Genomic DNA, 26460 nt, shown 5'->3' with positions numbered 1-26460 from the left:
TTACACGTGCCAATAAAAGACCTTTGAAATCTTTGAAAAGAGGTCTACACAAATGGAGATAAAAGTGTAAATGTGACCAACTGACAGATTCTGAAATACATCAGCACGATTCAAGGAAAATATAAGATGCATAAAAAAAAAAGAAAAATAGCATGGAAGAGATACAAAGCATTTTGTAAATATATTAAGAATGTCAAAAGGGAACAAAAATGGTTATGGGTAAGACTACAATTAACAAGAAAACAGGATAGCTGGTTAATGAATAGATTTTATATTTTTTCACAACAGAAATACAAAACATTAAATGAAAGAACTTAGTGAACCGTGCATTAAATGTGGTAATTTAAGAAGAAAATAAGGATTTATATGGACAATTGTTCAGGAACTAATAGTTTCCACTCAAAGTATTTGATGAAAGAAGAAAATTGCAGACAAGTTAGGTTATAATTTTATTAAACTCTCCAGATTTAGGAACTATACATTTGGATTGGAAAATTGCAACCATCACTTCATGACTTGGGAGGGAAGAAAGAAACCAAGCAAAGACTTTGCAGTTTAATTTATTCACAAAATGCTGGAGTAACTCAACAGGTCAGGCAGCATCTCGGGAGAGAAGGAATGGGTGACGTTTCGGGTCGAGGCCCTTCTTCAGACTGAATCGATTTGTACCAGCATCTGCAGTTATTTTCTTATACTACTTTGCAGTTTAACACAGACTGTACGCAGTGCCCCTGTAATTAGCAGAGGAAGAGCAACAAGGATTTGTAAAAGGCCTCTTCATTGGTGGAAAGACTATGGACATTACAGATTATCAATTTCCAAAATTGAATTTGATAATATTCCATAAAAGGGATTAGCACGGAAACAACTATATAGAATTGGAGGCAAATATGCAAGATGGATCAGTACTTGGTACGGAAGGTCTGAAGTCAAATGTCAAAATAAACAGACTCTCTTTTTTGGTGAAATATTGCATGATTTTCCCTCAAAAATCAATTTTTAAGCCTCGTGGTTTTACTATATACAAATATAAGAGGACAGGGAGTGTGGTACACCAAGTTTTCTGGTGGAAACATTTCAAATTGTATTGATAGGACTAAACATTGTATGCCAGAATTTCAATGAGGGAAAGTTTGAGATGCTTTATATTATAGAAAGGCAAATAAGTGGCAATATGGCACCAAATCGGCTAAAAATCAATGAAATCTTGGAACAGACTTTAAGGGCTCAGTATATGTCCTATTCCGAAGAGTGCGTGGAGGTAACAGTCAGGATCAATTATGTCCACTCATCTATTCCAGGCTACTCCCTAGTTGTCAAAGTCATCCACGGTGCCTGGAGTTTTTATTAGAAAACAGCTCAGCCTTTGTTGAGATCAGTCTCAGTGAGACGGGGGAGGGCAGACTCATCCCAATGATGTCCCTCTGCTATAAGGTATCACAAAATGCTGGAGTAACTCAGCAGGTCAGGCAGCAACTAGGAGAGAGGGAATGGGTGACGTTTCGGGTCGAGAACCTTCTTTGTCCCACCCCCCTGACATCAGTCTGACGAAGGGTCTCGACCCGAAACGTCACCCATTCCCTCTCTCCTAGATGCTGCCTGACCTGCTGAGTTACTCCAACAATTTGTGAAACCTTTGATTTGTACCAGCATCTGCGGTTATTTTTCTACACCCTCTGCTATAACCTCAGTCCATCTCAGTACAGGATGACTACATTTAATGGAAACCCATAAACAATTTTATTTTCCATTTTCGAGCAAAAAACAAAAGCCCTACATTGACCAGTACTATTGTGTGATGGCACTAATGTACACTTCCTTCTCAAGCAAGCAGAAATAGCAGCTTTTCTTCATTACATATTAAAGGGCAGTGGGGCAAGTCCTAAATGGGACTTGTATGGGAGTTGGGCGATCCCGCCCCCACCTTGTCTCCACTGTCTTGTGTGCATGCCACATGTACAGTCGGCAAGTCGTTGGTTCCAGCGGCTTTAGGGCTTGTCTACCTAGCATGTGAAGCCTGGGTTCGGCGGATTGCGCGGAGGAAATCACCAGAAGGTTCAACGGGCAGAAAGACGATCCCAGCAAAGCGTCGCGGAGCACAAACAGGGCAGAATGAGACACGTAGGGCACTTCTGACCATCCACTGCATCCTGACCTGTCCCCAGCCGTCCCGACTATGTCTTGCTGCTGGAACCCGATAGGCCAGGATGAGAAAGTGAGGCCGACGATCTGCGCAACTCCCCCTCACTTAAATCCAAGTCAAGCGCAAGTCATGACTTCAACTCCATACCGTACAACCTCATGTCCTGTGGCGATGGGAGAGTGGTGAAGCAGCAGGTGTGGATACACTGGAAGCTGTAGTGACCAACCTGCACACAGGCGGCCCAGGGCATAGGGTTGCTCTCTACTGGACCGAAGCAGCAGTGGAGTTCGGCAGCCCCCTGGGTGTCTGAGCAGCCCTCTTTAGGATTCGCTCTGCTCACCTCCATGGAGGAAGGGGCTAGAAAAGGTGCCTCAAACATAGCCTGCTTCACGTCACCTTGGCCAGCGTACGCGGCTGGCGGCGATCCCAATCAGTGGTCGAAATAATAAGAAAAACAAGTTGAAGGTGCTCGACCTGGGCACGTGGAACATGCGAACCCTGCTGGATAACATTAAGGCAGATAGACGCACTGCAGAGGCCCAGAGGAAACGCACCGCGCACAAGGCCCGGGCTACCTCCACTTCCACTGCAGCACCCATCCACTTGTGTCCTACGTGTTGGCGTGCCTTCCGGGCCCGGATTGGCCTCACCAGTCACTTCTGGACCCACCGTCACCAATCCTCCAACTGAAAGTGAAGTCATGGTCATCTTCCAACCCAAAGGACGAACAACAACATTAAAGAATGTAATTCCATGTTACAATCTAATTCCCCGATTGTTGGCCCCTGCAAAATTGTGATGAAGACCGTACACAACATCATTAAACAGAATGGAATTTGAATCAGCCAATTTGAAATGACTGACTGTATTTAGTTTTGTTTCACATTTTTATTCATTTTCTATAGTAACAGCAAAACAACCATATGACTTCAAATGATTAGACTGCTGTGTCATTAACCCAGAACACAATTTTGTCGGCCAAAACATTAAAATATCTAAAATTGTATTTACTGCCAAGTTAATATGCAAAAGAAAAAGCAGCTATGTTGTACAAAAGATAAACAACCCTTCGAAAGGCGTTAGTATTGTGTCTTGTAATTATCATTACCTTCTCGATCTGGCTAAGCTCCTCTTTAGGTCTGCCATCGTCCCTGTGCTTGGAGCTTGGGTCCAATGATTCGTCATCTATGAACTGCATGTTCATGTTCATCAACCATGCTGCAGTGCGATCCACAGAAGACAAGGCGTTGGCAGGTGAGGGGGCCTAGAGACGAGAGGTAAAGGTCAGCTTTGCGTCTGAATTTCACACAAAGAAAGTTCAAGCAGAGGAAGTGAAATGCAGATAATGACTTTGTTACTATGGAGCAGGAGAACACGAGTTTATAACTCTTATGTTACAGGAAAAAATATTTCAATCTAGATCTCCAGGCTTTAGTTTGCTTGACAATGAAGTATTCTGTTGTTGATTTCCAGTTATTTACCTGTAAATTCCACAATATTTCCAAAACAATTGACTGAAATAGGCAATGAAGCAATGTTATTTTTTTAATATGAATACTTAACTCATTTTTAAACATTCTATGCTATTCACATTTCCTGACGTTGTCACGATGCTACACAATGAGCTTCGCCATTCTATTCCTGGGAATATGTTCTTGGGCTTTGAAGAATTCAGTGAGAGCTCAGTGCCACAAGAAATGCAGCCACACATATAAATCCTTTCAGCTACCAAGCTGACTTACTGCATTGACTTTGAGAAATAATTAAATCAGTCTGTCTATAGTCCATAAACTCGTTAAATAGAACTTGCTCTTCCTGTGTGGGCAACAGTTGCAAAATATGCAATGAAGTATGCATGCAAATATAAATGTAAAGAGGTGCAGAGGCAAACCACCAAGGAACCGTTCCACATTACGGGCAACACAATGGAATCAGGCAGCACTTGACAGCTGGCTTTCTTCATCATCTAAGGACTGTGATTTAAAGCAATGGATTTTTATGTCAATCAAGATATGCTTGTCATGGCTGAGAAACAGGTTTCCTTTCCACTTTTACATCATGTTCCAGCAGGTCACAAAAACACAGTCATCTTAAATGTTACAGTAAAATGCCTTCACCCCGACTCATAACAGCAAGCTGTGCTGCACCAGTAACACATTTCCATTTCTAATACAATCAACTTAAATTTTTTATAAGCGAGATAACACATTTAGACAGTCAGAATCTTTTCCCCAGGATAGAAAAGTTAAATACTGGAGGGCATAGCTTTAATATGAGAAGGGCAAAGTTTAAAGGATATGTGCGGGGCATTTTGTTTTACAGTGTGTGGTGAGTGCCTGGAACAGGCTGCCAGGGGTGGTGTTTGAAGCAGATACAATAGTGGCATTTAAAGGGCTTTTGGTTAGGCACATGGATATGCAGGGATTGGAGGAATGTGAGGTATGTGGTTAGATAAGTGATGGTCTTGGCATCATTCGGCACGGACATTGTGGACCTGTTCCGTGCTGTACTGCACTATGTGATTTGCCAATTTACACCCACGAGTGAATAAATTCCTTTCACTTCCATTCACTGCAGCCAGCAGAGAATAGTGGCAATCTTTGTTGGGCTACATCGGTCCCCAACCTGGTTCCTCAGATAAAACATTTCTTGTCACTGTGGCAATTGGTTGCAGGTAAAGCCCAGACCAAGAAAGGGCTATAGTTCTCCCCTTCTTTAAGGATATAAATGATCATAGAAACATAGAAAATAGGTGCAGGAGGAGGCCATTCAGCCCTTCGAGCCAGCACCACCATTCATTGTGATCATGGCTGATCATCCACAATCAGTACAGGTACTGATCCTTTAACAAGTTTTAATTACAACCCAGTAATTGAATGGTCATTACTAAGACAAACCATTTATTCCAGATTTATATTAATCAAGTTTAAGCTCAGGGCCGGATTTGAGTTTGTGTCTCTGGCCCACAGTTCACTATCCAAATTACTGGTTCAGCAGTATAACATCTTTACTATAATTTGTTAGCATTTCTGCTACCTTTACAGATACCTAAGACAATCAGTGCTTAAGGCTCAAGAGATGCCGAGCCCAATTTCACCCATCCTCTGAGGTAAGGCTCCAGGAGTGTTAACCATGAAATTATAAAGTGAAAGAAATGTGGTAATATGTATATATATGTATGTACGTATGTATGTATGTATGTATGTATGTGTATATATATATATATATATATATATATCTTACAACCCAGTGGTATGAATATTAATTTCTCTAACTTCAAGTAACCCTTGCATCCTCTCTCTCCGTCCCTCCCCAACCCAAGTCGTTGTACTAGTTTCAAAGTCGTCTTGTTGAGTTTCATTGTTTGTAACTCGTTTTCACCTAGCGCACAGCCAACAATGGCCTGTTTCCTTTATCATCGTTACTTTTTTGCAGATATTTCATTCATTTGCTCTATATCTCTCTTCATCGCCATCTATATTTCTCGATTCCCTTTCTCCGACTCTCAGTCTAACGAAAGGTCCCGACCCCAAACGTCGCCTATTCCTTTTCCCCAGAGATGCTGTCTGACCCATTGAGTTACTCCAGCTTTTTGTATCTATCTTCTATGATTAGATATTAATATCTCAGTGTATAGCTCTAACATAGTCTGATCAATTTCTTAATAATTGGTTTTCTGCAATTTCTTATTATTTGATACTAGATAAGATATGTATAAAATCGATGGGATTTGCCAAGTCAGTGAAACATGATTTCACTAATGTCAGGGTCCTGAATATACTCTTCTTCCATGGCAGAAACATTCATCTTGTGTTAAAACAGTGTGTCCATAATTCTGTATTTAGAATAATTTCATGTTAAAATATAAATGACCAAAATGTTCACCACATTCCTTTTCAGGGAAGTGGCTCTTTTAACATAAAAAAAATAAAAAATACACACAACTGGTAATATTCTCATTGTTTAAATAACTGTTCACATCATAAATTAATTCCCATTAACAGCAAGGAATAGCATAACCTAACTGAAATTATTAATGACTGATTCAACTCCCCCTCCCACTCCCAGTCTGACCTTTATGTCATGGGCCTCCTCCAGTGCAATAGTGAGGCCCACCGCAAATTGGAGGAACAGCACCTCATGTTTCGCCTGGGCAGCTTACAGCCCAGCGGTATGAACATTGACTTCTCTAACTTTAGATAGCTCCTCTGTCCCTCTCTTCCCCTCCCCCTTCCCAGTTCTCCCACTGTCTTCCTGTCTCCACCTATATATCTTTTCTTTGTCCCACCCCCGACATCAGTTTGAAGAAGGGTCTTGACCTGAAACGTCAGCCATTCCTTCTCTCCAGGGATGCTGCCTGACCCACTGAGTTACTCCAGCATTTTGTGATACAAATCATTGAAACTAGATGTAATGCAACACTGGCAATGGCAATTCTCCCCAAATGAGAAGCTAGAATGGGAGGTTTTTCAGGGTGGAATGCACAGCCACATTATCCCAAGATAAATAATTGGCCTTATTGTATCACCAACTGGAAAGCACAGAATCGTTAGTCTAGCATCCAGATTATATAAATATTTGTCCATTTTAGTAATGGAAACAATGTACAAAGCAGATTACAGTTTAAAATGAAATATTCACATTTGTTTCCTTTGCAGCATAAGTGACTGAAGAAAACTCCTAAAATTAAGAGGGCAATATTTATGTCTCTTGTTTAAAGAGAACGAGGAGACTGCGATTCTTTGTCAACAGCTGTAATGTATTTCTAGTTAGTTAATGTAGTTGATTGTCACGTGTACAGTGAAAATCTATTGTTGCATGCTGTGGTATAATTTACAAAATATTGAACAAACTTCATTACGCACATCAATAGAATGATCTTTCAATAAAAAGTCTGATCAAGACCATCCATAGAAAATATTCAGGCCTTACAATTTCTTAATAGATTCATTAAAAAAAATCTTTAAAATGTTAATTGCTGGAGTAACAAACTGTTGTACACACTGTAAAGGGCATGAGTTGCTTGCAGATCTGTTTTATTTATGTGGTGGCCAAAACACTGTGCTAGTAATATGGCACCATTCAACATCATACAAAGGCCACAATGAGCAGCTGAGCAATGAATGGAACGATTGATAAGATGCACTTTATGATCTACTGGCGAGGGACGTAATGAATGGTTAATCAACCATTTTCTCTCATGACAGTTTACACAGAAATATATTTTTCTTTCTTTGGCACAGCAGTGGCTCCAAACCACTTGTAGTTTTCACACAGGAGTCAGGCTCATTGGAAAGTTCCCTCACAGGGGCATTGAAAACAGTAGGAACTGTAAATTAAGTCATCGAGCCACACAGCACGGAAACAGGCCCTTTGGCCCAACTCAAGGATGCCGACCAAGACGGTCCATCTAAACTATTCCCATTTGCTGGCATTTGGGCCATATCCCTCTAGATCGTTTCTATCCATGTACCTGCCAATGTAAAAGATAGCCAGAAATTGCTGTACATATTGAGAATAGGTAGCCCCAGGGATAACAAAGGTCAGGCATGATACCTCAAGTCCGTTTCCTTCACGTTAAACATTATACCCTTTATTAGTTTAGAGATACAGCACGGAAACAAGCCCTTTGGCCCACGAGGTCCATGCTGACCATTGGTCACCTGTTCACACTAGTTCTCTGTTATCCATTTGCCTACCTACTATGACTGGCTCTGACCTCAACCAACACCTTTACTGTGTCAAGCATTGTAGGTCAAAATAAATTTGCAATGTACAAATGCTTCAATACCTAGGAAGACATATGGTAAAGAAAATTGACTCCCTTTTCTGCACTTCCGAATTCCAAGAATTGTTCCTTGCGGTGAGAGGACGGATATCCAGTGACTTCTCCAACTTAAGATGGATAAGCTAATATGTTCAGAGAGCTGCAAGGAGGCTCATTAATGCTGAAAACTTACTGTAATGCAGCATTTATAAAGAAGTCATTTTCCTGAGGCTATGAATAATTCCTATATTCAAATTTAATAAATTCCATGGTAATTGTAGTCAGACCTCTTTTGTATTAATTCCTGGGATTCATCGTGTCAAACCAAACCCTCCCGTATCAATTAGAGGGGAAATCCAGTCGATATATCACAATGAAATGTTTACAACAATGTGATCGGAATTTAAAGGATTTTAATGTCAAAGGTAACATATTTCAATGTTTTAGATTTGCAGATTAAAAAATCATAGCAGAAACATATTCATAAAACCTTGAGAAACACGAGCAAGACATTCCGCCCATTCCGTTCAAGAAAATCATGGCAGATTCAACCTTGGTTTCAACAATACTACTTCTCTCTCGATTGCCTTTGTGGCTTCAATGGCGTTTAATTTTTGCCTTCATTACCTGTTTAATTACCCAGCGACAACAGCCGTGTTTCGTGTAGAATTTCAGACTCTCAACCCACAAGTTTGACCATTTTCCAATGAAATGGGAAAGCCCTTACTGTGAAACTACGCTCCCAGTTGTATATACTGTACCTCCTCTGTCTCTATATCCAGTCTGACAGTCCTCCAAGCCACCTTATGTTTCGGTAGGATGACCTCTCATGCTTGTACATGCCAAAGAGTATAGTCACATGCTTTACCTTTCTGCATATCTGCATGAACTGTTTCTGCTTTTTATACTGGTATTGTTTGCCAGTTTACTTTCATTCTCAATCTTTATTTTTTTTCTTCATCCTCAGTTGGCTTCTACAAATGCCCCAATCCACAGCACTGTATGCCTTTACTTTTAATTCAATATATCAACAAAAGCTTTTCACTACCTTGGTACACGTGACAATAAACTAAACTGAACTAATACCATCCTTTACTTTCGTAGTGGTGATACAATTATACAGAGATTATGGTAATTAAGAGAAACAATTCTTTTCTCATTGCTAATGAACGGAGGAAGTAGAGATGATCAGTGAAATGTATAAAACTACATATAGCATCTACATGTTGAACAAATGTGACAGAAATTATCCAAAAAAGAGCTCACTTTCACATTTCCAGATATTCACTGTGAAACGTGAAGAGGCCAGGTCCTCTCTATAAAGTGATGAAAGCGACGAGTTGGATTCCTATTCAGGAATGTATAGGCATGTTTCCTTCTATTAGTAATCACAAGGAAGATCGGTTACATCCTACAACATTTGAGTATAAAAGTTGGGGAGGGGGTCATGTTGCAGTTATATAAAATGTTGGTCAGGCCACATTTAGAGTGTCATGTTCAGTTTTGGGCACCATATTATAGAAAAGATATTGTCAAGCAGGAAAGGGTGGATTTACAAGGATGTTACCAGAACTTGAAGGCCTAAGCTATAGGGAGAGGTTGACCAGGACTCTCTTCCTTGGAACACTGGACTATTTGGGGTAATCTTATAGAAGTGTACAAAATAATGAGAGGAATAGATCGGGTAAATGCACAGAGTCTCTTTCCAGAGTACGGGAATCGAGATCCAGAGGTCATAGGTTTAAGGTAAGGTGGGAATGATTTAATAGGAACCTGATAGTAACTTTTTAACTCAAAGGTTGGTGTTCTATGGAACGAGCTGCCAGAGGAGGTAGTTGAGGCAGGGACTATCGCAATATTTAAGAAACCATTAGACAGGTACATGGATAGGTTGTGAAGGATATGGGCCACATTGTGGAACCAGTGTAGATGAGACATGTTGGTTGGTGTGGGAAGTGGGCCTGGTTCCACACTGTATGACTCTATAAAAACAATGACCCAACTTTTGCTATAAAACCATGGCAAAGAGTATCACTGCAAACAGGCACACACCCATCATACAGATTAAACCTGACAAGAATGTCTAACATCTATATACAAAGAAAATTCAAAAGTTTCTATCAAATGCATTGTTCCACATCACAGTTGCCATACGTCAACAGACTGAAACACCGTGGTCAACAAGCACCAGACAGCAAACCCCGAAGCCTTTACCACCATAGCTGGGGTATTCAACAAAGCCAACCTGAAAAGGTCACTCCCAAACTATCACAACATGTCGCTTGCAGCACCAGAGGATTAACCTCTCTTAACCACTGCTGTACGACCATAAAGGATGCTGATCGCTCTGTCCCCCACCCTCACTTCAGGAAATCTGACCATTCAGCGGTGCTGCTTCTTCCTGCATCCAGGCAGCATCTGAAGAGCGCACCCCCAGAGGTGAGGACTGCCCAGAGCTGGTCTGGGGAGGCAGAGGAACAACTACAGGATTGCTTGGAGTCAGGAGACTGGGCAATGTTCAATGACTCGGCAACGGACCTGAATGAATACGCCACAGTCGTTACAGACTTCATAAGGAAATGTGTGGAGGACTGTGTACCGACAAAAACCTTCCGAGTGTTTCCTACCCAGAAGCCTTGGATGAACCAGGAGATCCGCAATCTTCTGAGGACCAGATGCCGGGCATTCAGGTCTGGCGACGCAGAGATCTATAAGAAGTTCAGTTATGACCTTGACAAGGCCATTGAAAAGGCCAAAAGGGACCTCCGCTCAAAGCTGGAGGATGGGGCGGATGCCAGCAACTGTGGCAGGGCTTGAATGCCAACACCTCCTACAAGGCGAAACAAGGAGGCAGCTCAGGCGACAGCGAAGCATCACTCCCTGACGAGCTCAATGCATTCTACGCATGCTTTGATGGGGAAAACATTGATGTGCATTCCCAGTCCCCATGGTACAACAGTCGCAGTCACAGAGGCTGACGTGAACCCTCGGAAAGCCCCTGGGCCTGATGGTAGACCCGGTCGAGTTCTCGAAACCTGTGCAGACCAACTGGCTGGGGTTTTTGCGGACATTTTCAACCTCTCACTACTGAGGTCTGAGGTTCCCACCTGCTTTAAGAGGGCATCAATAATACCGGTGCCCAAGAAGAGTAAGATGACGTGCCTCAATGACTATCGACCAGTGGCACTTTGTGTCTAGCTTTGGTATAAACCTGCATCTACAATTTTGGTTCTACATATTATTTGATAGCTCTAATACTAGCCCATTTAGATTTTAGATTTTTAGAGATACAGCACTGAAACAGGCCCTTCAGCCACCGGGTCCGCGCCGACCAGCGATCCCCGCACATTAACACTATCCTACATGCACTAGGGACAATTTTTACATTTGCCCAGCCAATTAACCTACAAGTCTTTGGAGTGTGGGAGGAAACTGAAGATCTCGGAGAAAACCCACAGAGGTCACGGGGAGAACGTACAAACTCCGTACAGACGGTGCCTGTAGTCAGGATCGAACCTGAGTCTCCGGCGCTGCATTCACTGTAAGGCAGCAACTCTACCACTGCGCCACCGTGCCGAAGTCATTATGATACTGCAATCTGCCAAGTGTTGCAAAAAGCCAGTCCCTCAAAACCTGAAGTTGCAACATTCAGTAACTCTTCAAGGCTCTTATCTAATTAAACTGTAGAATGTTTAGATTAATATAATTATCTTTCTGGATCAGACATGGAATAAATAAAGATCTCCACCGGCATGCCTGCAAAAAGACTCTGGGCAACTGTACGCAAGACGAATGATGAATGATATTCCCTGTCACTTGGGAAAATCTTGGCACACTAAAACTGATATTTCTGTTCTCAATAACCCTGAAAACCGAAGCATCAAGATCTAATCGTCCCTGTGATGTCGATATTGCCCAATGGGTAATATACCATGAAGAAAGAACATTTATATTGAGTAGGACACCAAAAATAATTTATTTCCCTAAATACCCAAGAGTGCAACATTAAGCAGGTGCACAAATGTGATATCTCATTAAATATTATAGTCTTTAGAATAAGAAAATAATTAGCTAAGGCTTGTTAATAATATTTTCAGTTAATAATTTGTGGCATCACTTCAGCTCGCACCTGTTTTTCTGCCATTCTTTCTTGTATTTGCATAAAATTAATTTGCAGGCCAGCTTTTATTTTGGAGGAATAGTGTGGAAACTATTTCCATCACACAGTCTCTAATAAAACTTAACATAATTGTGAATTTGAAACCTTTTATCAACCCTAACCTCACCAAGAAGTGCAACCTCCCTTGCCTGCCTGATGAAAGCACCATTAAGAAGCAAATCAGCACCAATCTCACCAATGTGTAGGAAGGAACTGCCGATGTTGATTTAAACCGAAGATAGACACAAAATGTTGGGGTAATTCAGTAGGACAGGCAGTATCTCTGGAGAGAAGGAATGGGTGACGTTTTGGGTCGAGAACCTTCAATGTTTCAATCATACACAGCTGCCTAGAATGTAAAAATTCAAAGACCTGATACCATTCTCATTTAAATCTGCAGTTTCATTTTGGCTGGAAACTTCCAGTCAGAGAAGAGATAACGTTTGCCATGACCTTGAGGAGCTCCGCGCACACAATACAAATTGAAGCTGTCATTGTTTCTCTGATTGTGTTGAAAGCATCAGTGCGGTCTGCAACAAGCACATGCTGAGGAGGAGCCGAATATAAGTGAAAGCAACTTCAGGGATGCCAGCAGGGCCCGATTAACATAGCAGCAAAAGTAGCATTTGCTATGGGCCCGGGGCTTTTGAGGGCCCCACACAGTGCTGCGCGCGCCGCACCCCAACCGCCGCCGTTAGAGTGTTGCCAATGCCGCGGTTACAGTGTGTTGACCAATGGGCAGCCGGCGCATCACCGCCCAACCGCCTAACCACCAACCCTGAGGCACGGACACACATCCCCCCCACCAGACGTGCAGTGGTGCCGGAGTTCACCGGAGCGCCGCTCCGGCACCTCTGGTCTGAAGAAAGGTCTCGATCTGAAACATCACCATTCCCTCGCTCCAGAGATCCCGCTGAGTTTCTCCAGCATTCTGTGTCTATATTTGGTGTAAATCAGCATCTGCCGCTTCTTCTGACGCACCCCAATGGGCTGCGACAGTGGACTGGGAACGCGGCCGGTGGCCTTTATCGTGACGCCGCTGTCTCGCTGCCTCCCGGATCGCCGTGTAGAAGCCCAGGTCGGGAGAAGCGGCCGATGGAGCGGACGTCTGGGGCCCGGGTCAACACCATAGAGGCGTGAAGTGGGGCGTCGATAGCGGTGAGTCCTCGGCGGTGGCAGCGGTGAAGCCTCGCGACGATGGGGCGGTGGCAACGGTGATGCCTCGTGGGTTGACCCGCAGTCGATGAGAGCGTGGAGGACGTGAGGGGTGGGAGGGTAAGAACAGTGGAGGACCCGGCATGGGGGGATTGCTGTGGGGGTTGGGGGAAAGGATGAGTCCTGTCCCGTCCCGGTGCGGGGATGTTCAGTGACCAATAGGCAGCCGGCGCATCACCGCCCAACCGCCTAACTTTCTATTCCTGCTTCTATTTTTATGTTTAGCAAAATTGATTGATTTGGTTTTCAAAAGCTGCTTACAGATTTGCATCAATTTTTAGTCTCTATAAACATTATAAATGGAAACTGCAACAGATTCCAATAATTGAGGAACATAATCAGGATACTTACTGTTGGACATCGTATAACAGGTCTGTGATCAAGGGAGGTGCAGTGTCACAGTGGTGGAGTTGCTGCCTCACTGCGCCAGAGACCCAGGTTCCATCCTGACCTCGGGTGCAGTCCGTGTGGAGTTTGCACATTCTCCCTGTGACTGCATGGGTTTCCTCCGAGTGCCCTAGTTTCCTCACACATCCCAAAGGCGTGCGGGTTTGTAAGTTAATTGGCCTCTGTAAATTGCCCCGAGTTGTAGGAAGCGGATGAGAAAGTGACATAAAACTAGTGGTGATCGATGCTCGACGTGGACCCAGTGGGCCTGTATCCATGCTTTATCTACAACCTAAACTAAAAACTAAGACGATGGCTATTCTTTTAATAGTTACCAAATATCAGAAGCCATTTACAAACACTTGTGGCAAATATTTGCTGCAACGCTGGAGCATCGGTGAATGCTTTTGCAAAACAGGTCACCAAAGAGTTCATCCACTTCTTCGAATAGATTAATGCTATTACAATTCATGACTAACATCCTCCCATCCTCCTCTTCATCCCTATTTTTGTTTTCATATAATGAAATCAACTGTTTTTGTTTTTCTTATTAATAACCTGCACTGCTGGTTTTTTTAGACAAGATTTTTACAATGTAGGCGACCATCACAGTACGACGGTTTGATGAATGGAAATTGACCTTTAGGCATCTTCTCTGAGGCATTGCATTGAGGCGTGCCACAGTAGCCAAGGCCAGGTTCTTAAAGCCATCCATTGGTCTTTACTTTCACTGTCTCTGCGCATTAACATTTTACCCCCTAGACACCTATCTTGCATGAACTCCAATCCCTGAATCCCATCCCTTTCCCCAATATCCCCACTTCCTATCCTGAGCCCTGTGTATGAGAGAGAATGCCTCGTAGGTGAAGGGTGTGGCAGTGCTGCACTGTGAGATGTCTGCTCACATCCTTGGACTGGAGAGGCAGCGGCAAAGGAAGGACTCGCCCGTGACTGCCAACCCAATCAGCGCGGTGACATCATATCAAAACCTTATTACCCACTGCAATGAATGATTACAATAATTAAAATTGGCTGTTTCTTTCAAATAAACCCTGTCCATCCCTTGAGACTGTTGTTGGCCTCAGCTGTTTAGTTTAGAGACACAGCATGGAAACGGGCCCATCATCCAACATCTATCACCCGTTCGCACTAGGTCTACGTTATCCCACTTTCGCATCCACTCCTTACACACTGGGGGCAATTTTCAGAGTTCCAGTTCCAACCAATTAACCGAGACATCTTTGGGATGTGGGAGGAAACCGAAGTCACAGGGAGGAAATGCAAACTCCACATAGACAGAGCACTAGGGTAGAATTAACTTGGGTCACTGGTGCTGTGAGGTAGCAGCTCTACCAGCCTTGTTAAATGACACTGGTGGGTCAGTTTGTCATCGCCGACAAAATAGCATAATATGAACGTAAAACATCCGAATGAAAGGCACCTGTGCTTATAACATGTGATTCAATGGAAACGTGAGGTACGTGTTGCAGAAGATTGCAATATGGTGTGTTTTTGAGGAATGCATCCCCTCTAATTGTTTCTGCTTCTATTGTTGTGCAATGTAGTGTAGGTGGTCTGAAATCCAATGGGTCGTTTTTCCGGCAGTCTCAAAAATACTGAAAGGACTGAAAGGACCCCGGCAGTCCTTTCAGGTGAGGCAGAGGTTCACCCACCACCTCCAACCTCATGTACTGTATCCTTTGTTCCAGGTGTGGACTCCAAGATATTGGCGAGACCAAGCGCAGACTGGACGATTGTTTTGCGGAGCACCTCCACTCAGTCAGTCTTGGCCTAGGCGATCTCCCGGTTGCCAAACACTTTAACTCCCATTCCCACACTGACCTTTCTGTTCTGGGCCTCCTCCACTGTCAGAATGGGCCACAGTCAAATTGGAGGAACAACACCTCATTATTCGCTTGGGTAGCTTATAACCCAGAAGTATGACTTGTGATATCTCTAACTTCAAGTAACCTGTGCATTCCGTCTCTCTCTGCCCTTCCCCACCCTAGTCGTCCTGCCTATTCCAATGTTATTATCCATATCTCCCTTCGTTATCACCTCTTCCACAGCCAACAGAGAACCATTGTGGGCTCCACCTTTCCTTGGTCTGATCTTTCCTCTGATTTGTTCTGAAGTTTCCCTCTACCCTGACTCTCAGTCTGAAGGAGGGTCTCGACCCGAAATGTCACACATCCCTTTTCTCTAAAGATGCTGCTGACCTGCTGGGCCAAATGATGTTTGATCTAGCCTGCTCTTTAGGAACAATGTATGCTGGCATTTGATCTTCAGTGCATTCTTGTCTTGTGATGCAAGGCAGGTGCTGACCCACAGCTGGCCAGTGTGGCTCCCCACAGAACTACCAGCTGTCCATCTGAAAGATCCAGCTCTGCAATGCTGTATAATGCTGTAATATTTACAGACACAGATGCATACAGGAGGGCTGACCATGACTTTAGTGCCAGGACTGGTTTCCTTATATTACAATACAGACACTCCCTGACTTATGTAAGGGCTATGTCCCGCAAACCCTTCCGTAAGTCGGATGTTACTCAAGTTGGAAACTAAAGTGGCACTGTGCACACATACATTTATTATTCCATGCGGGCTTCAAGAATTGCGCATGCAAGTGCAAGTTCACGTAGGTCACCTATTACATAAGTTGAGGAGTGCCTGTATCCTTTTCTTCCACTGACCAAGTGCTCATCCCACGCATTGAAGGCTGTGGTAAATCTCATCATCAGTGCCTACCTTTGCTGGGAAGTAGCTCAGAACACCTGGGAAGTGATCCAGGCTTAACAGTCTTACTGTGAACCTTTCTAGTGGAAGGGCATTGTGGAGTAGTGGAGGCAGTTGAAAGGTTGGTGTTGCACACGTTTAAGGCCCATTCTCTTGTGTTTCATTGAATGAGTTAATTATGTCCTGGAGCTCAGAGTCTGAGCATGTAAACATAAACATGCATAGTCTACTACTGCTGGTGGACTGACCTTAATTCCAAGTGTGGTTGGCATGGAATGTCTTCAATCTACAGCAAGAACTGCAATGCTCTGGAAAAATACCACCAACCTCTTCTTCACATAATCCTCCAAATTCATTTCATGGAGAAGCAGAATATCCTTTCCAAGGCCAATATTTCCAGACTTAAGGCTCTAGTTTGTCAATGCTCTGAGCAGGCTAACTTGTTGGCATTGCCTAACGGATACCTGAAACAGACATTTTATTCAGCGCTTGTTGAGGGAGGTGATTGCCAGGAGGACATCACTGACTCCTGGGGACCTCTGGCCACAACATTCAAAGAGGAAAAGCAGCATTCTGGATGGTAGTGAGAACCTCAACTGCACATGTGGGGAGCATGTATGAACCCTGTAAGCAGAGGAAGGTGTATCACCTCACAAACCATCCTTCCACTGCTGGTCCATCTGTGTTCCCACAATGGCATCATGAGCCAACTCAGAGCCCACAGAGTGGAAGTAGGTCACCTTCAATCCTGGGAGATTACATAAAATTTACAGATTAATTCAGGTTAACCTTAAATGTATCTTGGCAAAAACATATTTTAATTATATTTAAATTAATATATTTACACCTACCCATGAATCTTTAATAGATTGCTTGGAAAGCATAATCTAAATAATCTTAAATTATTATCTTCTCTACATTTTAAAATACTTGTTAATGTTTAATGTGTTTCATTCTGCCTTGCTACATCCCAATCAATGGATGAGGCAAGTATCCATGATCCTACCTCAAGCACATTTGGACCTGGCAAATACAGAGATTTGGTCGTTCTCGAGTCACTGGTTTGCTAACTGTCCTTTTTTGGTACCACAATTCTAGAAAGTTATCTGGAAACTCGTTTCAAATTTTAATTGATGGCAAATTGCTCTATCTAGCTGCATACCACCGCTTCATTCAAAAGTTAATGATTGAAAATTCCTTGAGGTCACAGAGTCCTCTGTGCTGTTATAATTGATTCTACTCTCAACAAATTAGAGTCATTGAGTCATAGAGTGATACAGTGTGGAAACAGGCCCTGCGGCTCAAATTGCACACACCGGCCAACATGTCCCAGCTACACTAGCCCCACCTGCCTGCATTTGGTCCATATCCCTCCAAACCTGTCCTATCCATATACCTGTCTGTTTCTTAAATGTTGGGATAGTCCCTGCCTCAACTACCTCCTCTGGCAGCATGTTCCATACCCCACCACCCTTTGTGTGAAAAAGTTACCCTCCGATTCCTATTAAATCTTTTCCCTTTCACTATTAACCTATGTCCTCTGATCCTCGATTAACCTACTCTGGGCAAGAGGCTCTGTGCATCTACTCAATCTATTCCTCTCATGATTTTATACACCTCTATAGGATCACCCCCTCATCCTCCTGTGCTCCAAGGAAAAGAGTCCCAGCCTGCTCAACTTCTCCCTATCGCCCAGGCCCTCTAGTCCTGGCAACATCCTCGTAAATCTTCTCTGAACCCTTTCAGGCTTGGCAATATCTTTCCTATAACATGGTGCCCAGAACTGAACACAATACTCTAAATGCAGTCTCACCAATGTCTTATAAAACTGCAACGTGACCTCCTAACTTCCATACTCAATACTCTGACTGATGAAGGCCAATGTGCCAAAAGCCGTTTTTGACCTCCTTATCTACCTGCAACTTGACCTTCAAGGAACCATGCACTTGTACTCCTCGATCCATCTGCTCTACAACACTCCCCAGAGGCCTACCATTCACTGTGTAGGTCCTGCCCTTGTTAGACATCCCAAAATACAACACCTCACATTTCTCTGTATTAAATTCCATCAACCATTCTTCAGCCCACCTGGCCAATCGATCAAGATCCTGCTGCAATCTTTCACAACCACCTTCACTATCCGCAAACCCACCCATTTTTGTATCATCAGCAAACTTGCTAATCTTGCCCTGTATGTTTCATCCAAATCATTGATGTAGATGACAAACAGTAACGGGCCCAACACCGAACCCTGAGGCACACCACTAGTCACAGGCCTCCAGTCCGAGAAGCAACCTTCCACCATCACCCTCTGCTTCCTTCATGAAGCCAATTTGCTGTCCATTCAGCTGTCTCTCCGTGGATCCCATTCGATTCAATGAATGGTAGGGCCTTGGAGAGGAACAGAGAGACAATGGTGTTCAAATTCAAGGATCGCTAAAGGCGGCAGCACAGGAAGATAATGTGCTAAAGTGAGGGGATGTGGAAAACTTGCCTTCATTTGTTGGTGCCTGGAATACAATAGCATGATGGTTGTATTATAACTTTTTTAAGCCTTAGGCCACAGCTGGTGTCTCGTGCTGGCGTATTACGGGTGCCACGCTTATAGGAAGGACCCGATTACACTGGCGCAGGAGCAGATTCACCAGAACATTGCTAGAGATGTGAAGTTTTAGTTATGAGGAGAGACTGAATAGCCGAGATTCGTTTCTCCTGGAGCAGGGAAGGCTGAAGGTGGACTTGATAGGGTTATACAACATTACAAGAGGGAGAGATGGGGTAGGCAGTAAGGATATTCTCCTCATGTTTGTAGTAGCTAAAGTTAGAAGGCATTTAAGGTGAAGGGAAAAGATTTAATAGGAATCTGAAGGGTCACTTTTTCACGCAAAGGGTGGTGGGTGTATGGAACAAGCTGCCAGAGGAGGTCGATGAGGCAGGGATTATTCCAGCGGTTAAGAAACATTTAGACAGGTACATGGATAGGACAGGTTTGGAGGGATATGGGCTAAACGTGGACAGGCAGGACTAGTGTAGCTTGGACATGTTGGCCGGTGTGGGCAAGTTGGGCCGAAGGGCCTGTTTCCACGCTGTATAACGTTATGACTATAGGTTGAAGGTGGGGTGGTGGATGTTCATCCAGGGTATATGTGGAATCTGGGAAAGTGGAGAGAGAGCTCTGGCAAATTTAAGTAGCTAAATGAGCATTTGAATTGCAAAGATGCAGAGGGCCCAAGACAGAGTTCTGGCAAATGGGATTGGTGTAGAGGGGCATTTGATGGTTGGTGTGGACAGGGTGGGCAAAAGGGCCTTTTTGTGCTGTATGATTTTTCACTCAATGGGTGCTGTGTTTTTGGCATTACGATTAAAATCACATTTACTTGGATATTATGTATTTATTCAGCTTTTTGTTGTCCTTTTTTGCTCAATATTGTGCAATTTCTGTCATCCTTTTATCAGGAGGACATTATCACCAAAGTGAAAGTCATTCATTTAAATGTTATGCCCCAGAGTCAGATTTTCTACGGACTGATTATTATAGCGTAATTCAGTTTACTCGTAAAATGCATCCTCTGATTACAACTATATGACCTACATTTATGATTGCTTTAGGAATTGTATTTAGTATTTCTTTTAAATCATTAAAATTTAAAATGTAACTCAATTTATGAACATAAAACTAAATAAAGTGAAAGCATAGCACATGTGTGCTTAAAATACGAGACTTGCAAATAAGTTATCATAAAGATTCAATCACATTTGAATTTTTCATTTGCAAGAAATGAAGTTGAACATGAGGTACTGATTATTTGTCTGCAGCCATGACCATTAAATCAGTGAGAGAGGGACGAGCTGCGGGTGATAGCAAAATGATATCATCTCTATGGAGACAAGGTGACCTATTCTGGGAAAGTCTAAAAATTGTTCTAATTCCCTCAATGGCCAGTGGGTAAAACTGAGTTGGTAAAACGCAGATGCAGTCACAACATCTATTCAAACTACATGCATGATCAGTACTGTCGTAAAATGATTATTTTTGTTTCAGCTCAATGGGTCCCTGTATTACAATGATAGAAAATAATTCCTCCATGAAATACATTAAACTTTGTGTTTAACCTTTAAATGACTATCTCAAAATGCAACAAACTGCATTATTTTTAACCATGCATGTTTGTTTAGTTAAGCTGTTGGGGGCAGCGGTTATTTGTCTGAATGCTTCTGTGGGTGAACATGGATGAAAAAATAGTCTTTCGTTGGCCAACACTAGGAAAAATGAGATCATTTTAAGCAGTGAGAGTAGAAACCAATATGAAGCGCTCATTAACCTACGATTCAGAATTTGATTGAATGCTACATGAGGAGTAGGTGTAGGAATCTGATATATATATTGGGTCTTCCCATCCAAAAGAGGCTGGGACCCATTTGCATTAGCACTACATGTTATGTTGCCCATTTAAATACTTCTTTGTGCTCTTTACAAAATGCAGCATTAAAATAACTGGGCAATCTGTGACTAGCCATGCACTGACATAAGATGGTGCCCATATATAGGCTGAAGGTTGGTGATGTAATTCAAGTTAGGATGGTGTGTGCGTTGGATGAAAGCCTTGGGGAAGTTCAATTGCTTAGCCCTTGTTGCAGTTGCCCTTCTTCATGATAGAGGGCAAATGGGACTAGCTTACATGGAGCATCTGGTCAGCTTGGACGAGTTGTGCCAAAGGGCGTGTTTTCATGCAGTATGACTCTACAACATAGGTCATGAGTTTTTGGAGTTGTTGCTAAAGTTGCCTTGGTACATAACTGCAATTGTAGATACATAATGCAACACCTCTGTGTGACGGTGCAGTGTTCATCTGCCAGTGGTCTGTCCAACTGACCCTTAATTAGTTGACAGTGAGCACCCAGTTAATGATATCGTCATTGGATGTCAACGGTGGGTGCTTACAATTTCTCAGGCTGGGGACGGTAACTGACAGTTACTTGCTGCTTATCAGTCTATATATGAACATTGTCTCCATCTTGTTGCATGCAAACACATGCCAAATCACTGCCTGGCTTTCCAAGCAGCTGTAGATGGAATTGAACATTGGACATGAAAGTCTCCAGGGTGCTGGCTAAAAATAATTATTGTGCAAATATGACCACTATGTTTCATTCTCAATTTTCCCCAAGGATCATCAGAGATCAGGACAGCCATGTGCATTTTAAAAATGTTTGCCGTACAAAATCAAAACCCGTGCTGCTAAATGTTAAATCACATGACCAATTTTTCCAATTTGCACATCTAAATGAAGAAAGCAGAGGCAATATTTTCTCTCCCACCAGAAATACTAAGAGACTCAATGTCTGGCTCATCAACACTCCTCTTCCTGGCGTACTGTTCTGCAAAGTGACCGCCACATGGATCTTAGAGAAAGCTTTCAACATATCAGTACTCTGCACCGTATCATATATGTCGACAAGGTTAAATGCAGAGCTCAGTACCACAGCAGTAGAGCTGCAGCCACACAATGCCGGCTGCACAGTGGTAGAGTTGCTGCCTTACTGCACCAGAGACCCAGGTTCGATCCCGAGAACAGATGCTGTCTGTATGGAGTTTGTACGTTCTCCCCGTGACCACAAGGGGTTTCCTCCGAGATCTTCGGTTTCCTCCCACATTCCAAAGACGTACAGATTTGTAGGTTAATTGGCTTGCTATAAGTGTAACATTCTCCCTAGTGTGTGTAGGATAGTGTTAATGTGCGACGATCGCTGGTCAGTGCGGACTTGGTGGGCCAAAGGGCCTGTTACCGCGCTGTATCTCTAAAACTAAAATAAACTAAACCCGGGTTCGATCCTAACTTTGTGTGCTGTCTGTGTGGAGATTGCAAGTTCTTCCTGTGACCTCTGGGTGCTCTGGTCTCCTCACACATTCCAAAGATAGGCTAATTGACCTCTTTTTTAAAAACACACTACCCTAGTGTGTGACGAGTGGATTAGAAAGCGGGAAAACTTAATGAAAACTGGTGATCGTTGACCCAGTGGGCCGAAGGTCCTGTTTCCATATTGTATAGCTAAACAGTTGACATGGCTAAAACAAGGCATACAGAATTAGCTACAGAGCACAGTAACTGTCTGGCACCACGTTTTTGCTCGTCATCAGCAGACCTCACACTCCTGGCTCCAGGGGCGTAGTGCCAGACGAACCATCAGTTCCAGATGTACTGTGAAAGAGTCGGCTGCTATTTTGCAAATGCATGATTCGGTTTTATTTCGTGTCTGGTCAAATTTACTGTTTATATAATGAGGAATTTTGCGTAAATGTGACCTCTAATTATGAAAGTTTATTTCAAGTTTAAACTGTTGAGTGTTTCCGGTTGTGATTAAGTTCTAAAATTCATAATATATATTTTGGTGATAGAGGAAATCTTCGCTCGATAAATGAGCATATTTTCTGAGCAGATATGCTCAGAATTTTAATTTAAAAAATAATAACACAAAAAAAAAAAGAAATGTGGTTCAATTTATGCTGAGGAAAGACATACATATATATATAGAGTCATACAGCATGGAAACAGGCCCTTCGACCCAACATGCCCATGCCAAACAAGATACCCCATATACCCAACTCCCTTTGCGTGAAAAAGATGCTTAATAGGTTCCTATTAAATCTTTTCCCTCTCACCTTAAACCTATGTCCTCTGGTTCTCAATTACCCTACTCTGGAAAAGACTCTGTGCATCTACCCTATCTATTCCCCTCATGATTTTATACACCTCAGTAACATCCTTGCCTGCCCAACATCTCCCTGCAGCTCAGGCCCTCAGGTTCTGGCAACATTCGCGTAAATCTGCAGCCTCATCAGATTAACAACATCCTTCCTGCAGCGGGGTGACCAAAACTGAACACAATACTCCAAATGTTCATATTTTATTTCATATTTCAGATACAGTGCGGAAACAGGCCTTTTCGGCCCACCAAGTCCGCACCGCCCAGTGATCCCCGCACACTAACACTATCCTACACACACTAGGGACAATTTTTACATTTACCCAGTCAATTAACCTACATACCTGTACGTCTTTACGTACCTGTCCGTCTTTGGATGTTGCTTCACCATCATCTTGCACAACTGTAACATTGCATCCTAACTTGCCCCTTCCCATCCAAACCACCCCCTCCCCAGGTACTTTCCCCTGCAACCGCAGGAGATGCAACACCTGTCCCTTTACCTCCCCCCTCGACTCCATCCAAGGACCCAAACAGTCTTTCCAGGTGAGGCAGAGGTTCACCTGCATCTCCTCCAACCTCATCTACTGTACCCGCTGTTCCAGGTGTCAACTTCTCTACATCGGCAAGACCAAGCGCAGGCTCGGTGATTGTTTCACTCAACACCTCTGCTCAGTCCGTCTTAACCTACCTGATCTCCCGGTGGCTCAGCACTTCAACTCCCCCTCCCATTCCCAATCTGACCTTTCTGTCCTGAACCTCCTCCATTGTCAGAGTGAGGCCCAGTGCAAATGGGAGGAACAGCACCTCATATTTCGCTTGGGTAGTTTGCACCTCAGCGGTATGAACATTGACCTCTAATTTCCCTGCTTTTCCCCTCCCCCTTCCCAGTTGTCCCACTAGTCTTCCTGTGCTACATTCTATCTTTGTCCCACCCCCTCCCCTGACATCAGTCTAAAGAAGGGTCTCGACCCGAAGCATCACCCATTCCTTCTCTCCAGAGATGCTGCCTGTCCCGCAGAGTAACTCCAGTTTTTGTGTCTATCTTCGATGTTCAATACCCTGACTTATGAAGGCCAATGTGCCAAAAGATTTCTTGGCCACCCTGCCAATAATATTATATCTATAAAAGTGATGCAATTTTCAAGCATGTACCTGTAATATCTCACCATTTAGCACTCCTAGAATAGTTAAAATCTAATCAACTAGAAAGTACTACAAGGCTATGTGGCAGAGCGGGCTGTGTGGAGGGAGCAGAGGGTTTCATCGGGTCACACAGCCTAAGGAAATATCCAAAGACGTGGCAGATGTGAAAAAGTCATCCTATTTGGTGAAAAAAAAGAAAGAGACTGTGTTCGTTTTTAAATATCATATCATATATATACAGCCAGAAACAGGCCTTTTCGGCCCACCAAGTCCGTGCCGCCCAGCGATCCCCGTACATTAACACTATCCTACACCCACTAGGGACAATTTTTACATTTTACCCAGCCAATTAACCTACATACCTGTACGTCTTTGGAGTGTGGGAGGAAACCGAAGATATCGGAGAAAACCCACGCAGGTCACGGGGAGAACGTATAAACTCCTTACAGTGCAGCACCCATAGTCAGGATCGAACCTGAGTCTCCGGCGCTGCATTCGCTGTAAAGCAGCAACTCTACCGCTGCGCTATGGTGTGAGACTGGAAGATGGTGGTATTCACAGAATCACTGCAAGTTAATAAGCAAGCTCACTAAGCGATTAGAAAGGCAAATGGTATATCAGTCTTCCTTGCAATAAGATTTGAGTTCAAGAGTAAAGATATCTGCTCCAATTATATGGAGATCTGATAAGACCACATCTGAAACATTCTCAAGTCTGCTCTCCCTGCTGAGGCAAAATCTCCTCGCTGTAGAGAGAGGTCAACAAAGGTTCTCCAGAATGAATCATGAGAAATGGGTTTGTCAAGCGAGAACAGATTAAGCAGATTGGACCTGCACTCTTCTGTTTAGAAGAACGAAAGCTGAACTCATAGGTCTTGAAACGGTGGACTGGGTGTTGATGTTTCCCTGAACAGGGATATCTGCAGACAGGGACCATAACAAGGGGCCAGCCATTGAGGGCAGAGATGCAAAGAAATGTCTTCACACAAGGCGGGGGCAGGGGGGGGGGGGTGAAACATTTGAATTCACTGCCCAAGATATCAGTGGAGGCTCAGTGGAATGCATTCAAGACAGAGATTGATATATTTTTAAAGATGTCACGGGGTTAATGTAGAAAAGTGCTGAGGTACAAAAAAATCAGCCATGAACAGCAGAGCAGGCATAAAGGGTCAAATGTCCTCTGCTGCTTTATTTATTTTGTCCCTATATATTTCGGGTAAAGCTGTACTGCCCTTGAAGTGCACCTCGAGCCAGATATCAGCATTGGCTGTGGCGGGCACTCCCAACCAACAGCGAGCTGGGCAGAGACTGCACAATCACAGCCCAGCTTGACTGCTCGATTCAAAGCGAGTTGGAACGGAGACCTGAGAATGCAAATCCAGTGTTTAATTCACGCCGAATAATGGTCACCCTTGAATAAGTGAGAGTTTGAAAAATGAATTGCAACCAGTATATGGCATCACTGGTAAAATGATGAAATATTATTGTACCTCTCATGGAGCATGACAAAGAAAATGAACCCCCTGCAGTGAATACAAATTAGATCTAATCTAGTGATGAGAGCATGATATTGGTAAACTAGTACAGAGAATAACATCAAAGAAAGAATAATTTGGTATACCGTCACAAATTCCACAATATTAATAATGAATAATAATCCCAATGCATTCCTATTACTAAACAATTTCATGAATCATTTGATATTGTCAGTGAATGTCCCTTCACAAGGGATGCGTCTTTCTATATGGACAGGGATGATATGCAGTGCATAACTCTGAAGTTTGCTGTTGCTGAAGTTTGCTTTTAAGTTGCTTCTTATTTGATGTGTGGTAATCACGTGGTAAATTCTGGCACAGGTCAACTGGGGATTATGGAATGTGCAGGAAAGAACTACAGATGCTAGTTTACACTGCAGATCGACACAAAATGCTGGAGTAACTCAATGGGACAGGCATGGAGAGAGGGATGGGTGACGTTTCGGGTCTGAAGAATGGTCTCAACCCGAAACATCACCCATTCATTCTCTAAGGAGATGCTGCCTGTCCTGTTGAGTTTCTCCACCATTTTGTATCTATTTTTGGAGATTACAGATGTTGTGGGTTCAATTGTGGCCAGAATAATTCCTTTAGTAAGTGGTTTGCATTTGTGTTCTACATTACAGTTTGTTGTTGAAAGATCTTTCCCAACATTCACACGACATCTT

General features: G+C 43.2%; 1 protein-coding gene across 7 annotated transcripts in view; it reads right to left on the bottom strand.

The window, feature by feature from the left end:
• LOC144608514 (disabled homolog 2-interacting protein-like) overlaps positions 1-26460 on the bottom strand; it is a 588412-nt gene that overhangs the window by 19308 nt on the left and 542644 nt on the right. For all 7 annotated transcript variants that reach the window (XM_078426375.1, XM_078426376.1, XM_078426377.1 and 4 more), the window contains one exon: positions 3252-3407. In XM_078426375.1, coding sequence (XP_078282501.1) covers positions 3252-3407 — 156 coding nt within the window. The remainder of the gene's footprint in view (positions 1-3251; positions 3408-26460) is intronic.

Source organism: Rhinoraja longicauda, chromosome 31 (assembly GCF_053455715.1).
Source record: "Rhinoraja longicauda isolate Sanriku21f chromosome 31, sRhiLon1.1, whole genome shotgun sequence".
In the NCBI taxonomy this organism is placed as follows: domain Eukaryota; kingdom Metazoa; phylum Chordata; class Chondrichthyes; order Rajiformes; family Arhynchobatidae; genus Rhinoraja; species Rhinoraja longicauda.
The sequence above is the reverse complement of the archived record's forward strand: the minus strand, read 5'-3'. Positions and strand labels throughout refer to the sequence as shown.